This window comes from Rutilus rutilus (assembly GCF_951802725.1).
Source record: "Rutilus rutilus genome assembly, chromosome: 16".
In the NCBI taxonomy this organism is placed as follows: Eukaryota; Metazoa; Chordata; class Actinopteri; order Cypriniformes; family Leuciscidae; genus Rutilus; species Rutilus rutilus.
The window spans coordinates 21025936-21031787 of record NC_140224.1 but is presented as its reverse complement, the minus strand read 5'-3'; the positions used below and the strand labels follow the sequence as shown (position 1 = coordinate 21031787).

Sequence of the window (5852 nt, the reverse complement as noted above, 5' to 3'; positions counted from 1 at the left end):
TGTTTCAGTTCATAGAAGTTTGTATTGTCCAGTTCTTTCCTGAGGTTTTTCCTGCAGGCTTCATTCTATTTATTTGAATATCCCAAAAATGGAAACCACTAATAAGGTTGTTTTATCCAAGCTGGTCTTTTGTCCTAGACAGAGTCGCAACTTCACACTGATAACTTTGCTCTCACCTCAGCGTGTTACGTGTTAATGAACAACAGAGTCAGTGGCCGCGTCCCAACCCCTAGTGAGCTGCCTACAAAGACAGGATTTATGGGCATCATAGGCACACTCTTCTTTTTTTTTTTTTCTGTCTAGATTGCAAGTTCACAAGGCTAGCTCACACAGTTACGGTCAGAGTGAGAGTTTAGGCCTAATATTCTCATAGAGGTGCTCTTATAAACATACAGAATATGGGTAAGTAATCAAAATTCTGTTAAAGCAACTGAAGCAGAAGCTCTCTGAGTCTATTGAACACTAGTGTACAAAGAAAACGACATTTGGAACGGTGAGAAGAGGAGTGAAGGACAAAGGTTGAGCCATAAAGTCATTGTCCCGTGATAAATTGATGCGTCATTAGCAATCAGAATGAAGCACCTGTCCTGTTTGTTTTCCCAGGTAAGGGGAGGATAATAAATTACTTCTGGTGATGCGTGTTATGATTTGTTGTGCGTAGGTTATTTGCATGTCTATTTTGTGTCACTAAATGTCTGCATGTCTATTTTTATTTATTTATTTTAGGCATATTATATACCTTATAGCCATAAAATATATATTTTTAAAGTTTAATTTATCCCCAGGAGGACTGTGTAGGCTTTTTTCTTGTTAAATGTGCCACGCTTTCCTACACGTTTATGCTTTCCCTCTGTAATGATTCATCATCAAACAATAGTCATGGCACTTCATATATTTATGGTTCTGTTTCATTTATGACTTCTGAGAAAAATCTGAGAAGTAAATCTTATTTTAATCTCGACCAAAAGACGTCAGCAGACATCATAAGTCATTTTTTGTTTGTTTTACCCCCCCAGCGGTTCTCTCTTCCCTAGCTAACCTTCATTCACTGCACGTAAATAAATGTGTGATTATGTACAGTGAGTAGTTGTTTCTTTGTAGAATTGCTCCGTAACTAGTTGCTGGTTTATGAGCTGAGGGTGCAATAGGCTATGTATGATAAAAATAAAAAATAAAAGGTAAAATGTGTGTGGGGAAAAATCACTATCCTTTCATAGTTTTTTTTTGTTGTTGTTGTATTGTATTCCGTTTATTGTTTTCCGCACCGAAATTTAAATAGTCCTTCATTTTTCATGTGTAGTGCACTCTTTGACAGTTTAATGATTTCCACAATCTCTAGTTTTCATGATGTACTGCTCCCTCTAGCGGACATCTGTACACATGTCACCTCTTCTCTTCTGCCGATAGATGGCAGTGGCACTACATCACTCAACGCATTTATTGAATTCATGGCTGTACTTTGACACTTGTAAAAGTCTTTATAAGGGAACAGTTTTGGTTTTGACACTGGATAATAGTGTATGTGTGTTTCGTTTTTCATTTTATATAGGCCTATACTTTATGTATATTTGATATACACACAGTAATCAGTGGAAATTTTTTATAATAAAAAAAAAGTATTCAATTATTTATTTGATTCATAACATTTTAATATTTATTTTCATTCCTGATTACGCATTTACTTTTGCAATCTTCAAATCTTCAAATTCGCAAAGATAAATTATATCTTTATAAGCACTTTATTTACATAATCTGAGTGGAATTTAAAAACCTTAATTTTTTTACAAATCTGTCCAGGGAAAAATTAAAAGTACAATTTGTGAAAATAACACTGCATTGAATGATTGTTATTTCAATTTTATTAGAATTATCATTAGAAGCATTGTTCTTGACAAAATTAACAGATTTTTGTGATTTGTTACAGAAAACTAATACCAGTCCTATCAATTACAAGTAAAGAAATGAAAGTTTTCATTGATGTGTATTCATTTATTTTAGGAAATCCGTTTTACATAAATGACTTGAACATACACAGCACAATGAAATCAAATGCCTCTGTACATAAAATGAAAATAAATACATAATTAAGTGCATATAAATGACAAATATTTAAACAAGGGCAACACTGCTGCTCACAGTTATGTTATGTTATGTTATGTTATGTTCTGGCAATGCTATATCAAAGCTCAGCTGACTTGCATCCCGAACCATTTTCCAAACAGACCAACTTCCTGTTGCTTATTTGCCAGGCTGGAAAAAAACAACAGTTGCATAACCCTAATTACTATTCCATCCCTATCCTACTTACACACAACACCATTTTACGCCAGCATGAGCACCGTGAGTTAATTCCCTTCCTTTATCTCTTTCTTCCTCTATTGGGCTTGAATGTGTGAGCTAGGAGCTGATAACTTGCCCAGACCAGGTCTCGTGCTTCCTTCCGGAAGAAAGGTTGGTGATCACCACATCAACAGCTTGGAACTTTATGTTCTTGGGAGGAACAGGACACACTTTGTAGGTCACCTCATCCCCCTCCATAGGCACATATTCACCCTCAATACTAGATAAAAAAAGAGAACTGTGGTTAAACAAATAGAATTTTTATTGTATATTTCTAAAATTATATTTGTATATTCACTTACTCTGAGATGTGAACAAATATGTCTTCTCCTCCATGGGAGGGTTGAATGAATCCATGACCTTGTGACCTGGAGAAGTTCTTGCAAATGCCCTTGAAGACGGGTCCAGATTTGGCTCTCACCGATCTGACAAAACACCAGAGGAAAGAGGCTCTAATCAACTAACATGATTCATTTTAGTAAATAAGAAGAGCAAAACATCTCTTTATGTTTTGTTGAAATGAACACAACAATATATGGTGCACCAATACTATTTTTTTTTTTTCAAGACATCCATATATTCTCTATACAGTTTTTCAATATAATAACTATTATTTTAATTTTTTATATATTTCAGTGTCTGTGTCAGTTTTGTCATTATCTTGTGTATTTAAGCCCTGAGTTTAGTTCTGTCCATTGTCCTGTAACGTCTTTGAGTTGAAGCCAAAGCTGTTACGTTGCTGCACTCCTACGATTCCTGCGTTTATCTCCTTTGTTTTGTTTATTAATAAAGTTAAACTGGCTGATATTAAGATCTACTTCTCTCTGCTCCTTCATCTTCGTCTCCAACATGGCAGACTGTTAGCCAATGCAGAACATGTTTAACTATCGTTTCACTTCTGCTTTTGACAAAAGTAAATAATCATTATTATATTACAATAAAAACCGAAAATGCATTATATTTTATTAAATAATAAAAACCATGTCATTTAATATAAAATAATAATTATATAAACATTTATAAAATATAATATTTATAATATTTATACAAATTTATAATATTATTGCAAAGTTTGTTTACACAATATATGTATAATTATTTTGTATATGTATACATTTAAGAAATATTTGATTGTATATACTGTATATATATATCTATATATAAAATTTATATTAGATATAAATATTTTATGTATAAATAACAAATTTTTCTTAAATATATACATGCATGTGTGTTTATTTATATATATATACTAAATAATTATACACAGTATACACACAAAAATTATGTAAACACAAACTTAATTTTGGATGCGATTAATCATTGCACAGCCCACATATTAAACATTAAAAATCAAGACTTTTTTTTTCTTTTCTTTTTTTTCGCTGATTTGAAGTCTTAATGGTCACAAAATGTATTTTCATTGTTTCATTTTATTTATTTATTTGACTTGAGATCTTTAAATTGATTAAACTGTTGTATGTTTTTCACTCTCTTTGCACTTATCAGTAGACCCAATACTGAACAACAAAGTAAACAAGTGTCAATATTGGTAAAAAAAACAATAATAATCTATCAACAACATTAAAGTGAGACAGAATTTAAAAATCATTCAAAATCCTTTTTGCACTACCTTTTACAAAGTATATGAAGAGTTCAGATGCAAAAGCCTCTAAGTGCCATCTGAAATATTCTTCTTGAATGATCATTTTTATCAAGCTCGTATATTTAAGTTCAGTAATTTCACTTAAATGGCAATGAAAATGACCTATTAATTGTCATTTAAGTTAAACTACTGACCTTAAATATACAAGCTTGTTAAAAATGATCATTCAAGAAGAAAATTTCAGATGGCACTTAGAGGCTTTTGCATCTGAACTCTTCATATATACATATTTTTACACTGTTAACATAGGTACTCACGCTGAATAGGTGCGTGTGCGTTTGGTTGGCAGTGGGCTAAGAGGTTCCCCTGTCTGATGCGGTTTCCTCTCAAAGACATCACTGCCTTCCCTCAGGAAAGGTAATGAAAGAGAGACGGGTGTATGTGGGCAGCGCAGCTTTTGATCAGATGTAGATGTGCTGTCCGAATCAGCCATTGGTGTGAAGTTCACTGGAGATGAGATGAGGCCTCTGGTTTGAAAAATGGGTTAAATCAGAGAGAAAATAAATAACATTTGTATTTTATATATATATATATATATGAAGAGTTCAGATGCAAAAGCCTCTAAGTGCCATCTGAAATTTTCTTCTAGAATGATCATTTTTATCAAGCTCGTATATTTAAGTTCAGTAATTTCACTTAAATGACAATTAATAGGTAATCTTTATTGCCATTTAAGTGAAATTATTGAATTTAAATATACGAGCTTGATAAAAATGATCATTCTAGAAGAAAATTTCAGATGGCACTTAGAGGCTTTTGCATCTAAACTCTTCATATATATATATATATTATGTACATACATACATACATTAGTGCTGGGCAACGATTAATTGCATCCAAAATAAAAGTTTGTATTTACATAATATATGTGTGTGTTCTGTGTATAATTATTTTGTATATATAAATACATACATATACATGTATATATTTAAGAAATATTTGCATGTATATACATTTAAACATAATTGATATTATATATAAATATTTCATATAACACATTTTTCTTAAATGTATATGTGTGTATTTATATGTACACAGTACACAAATGTATATAACAGTATATGACAAAACGGTTTCTTTGAAATATCCAGTCTGATTTGATCAGCTTTTACTGTGTTGTTGTCTTTGCCCTCAAATCTGGGTGCAGCAGCTGCATCGGGATTCGGGACACACCAGATCTTATTACTTGGGGAGACTGTTTCCTTTTCATTGTTTTCCAATGCACCACTGGTTTCTGCCCTGCAGTCTAAGAAAGGCCAAGCATCTGTGTACCGCAGACTCCATATCAGTCTAATCGACAGTGACTGTGATTAAACTGCGAGTATGTGTGCTTTATTACCATACTATCAACCTGTGCTCAACAATGCAGGATGTTGACAAACGTCGAGGAATTACTCTCAGCTTCTACAGTGCACAGCATGCGACACCATAACAGTAAAGGCGTTTTCAATCAGCGGTAATATAAACAGACGGGATAGGAAAATACATTAGGATAATGATGAAATTCTTACCGTACTGTACGTTAAAGTGGATACCAATTTGTTGGTTGTTATCTCGAGCGCCGCGGAAACAAATATATCTACATAACTACACTAGAATCCACTATTAAATGTCTATCATTCGTGGTCCACATTTTCGACTCAATGGACCCCTGCGTAGCACACAATAAATGAGGTTACGGGTGGAGAGGGAGGGACACCCCATCAAAATTGAACGCGTGAGACGCGACGCGACGCGACAAAACAAAAACGCTCCAATTATAATCAACGACGCTACGCTGCACGCGGCAGAATCCTGACGTCAGCCTTCAGTCGTCAAATCAGAGGGCTCATAATGTAATACAGGC

The 5852-nt window shown here is 33.4% G+C and overlaps 1 protein-coding gene across 1 annotated transcript; it reads right to left on the bottom strand.

The window, feature by feature from the left end:
• Window positions 1-1842: 1842 nt before the first annotated feature.
• On the bottom strand, window positions 1843-5732 carry csdc2a (cold shock domain containing C2, RNA binding a). The gene is made up of 4 exons (XM_084435046.1): window positions 5518-5732; window positions 4264-4473; window positions 2643-2765; window positions 1843-2560 (listed from the first exon to the last, which is right to left on the bottom strand). Exons 2-4 carry the CDS (start codon window positions 4437-4439, stop codon window positions 2398-2400), a joined length of 462 nt encoding a protein of 153 aa, XP_084291172.1. The 5' UTR covers window positions 4440-4473; window positions 5518-5732; the 3' UTR covers window positions 1843-2397.
• Window positions 5733-5852: the final 120 nt, after the last annotated feature.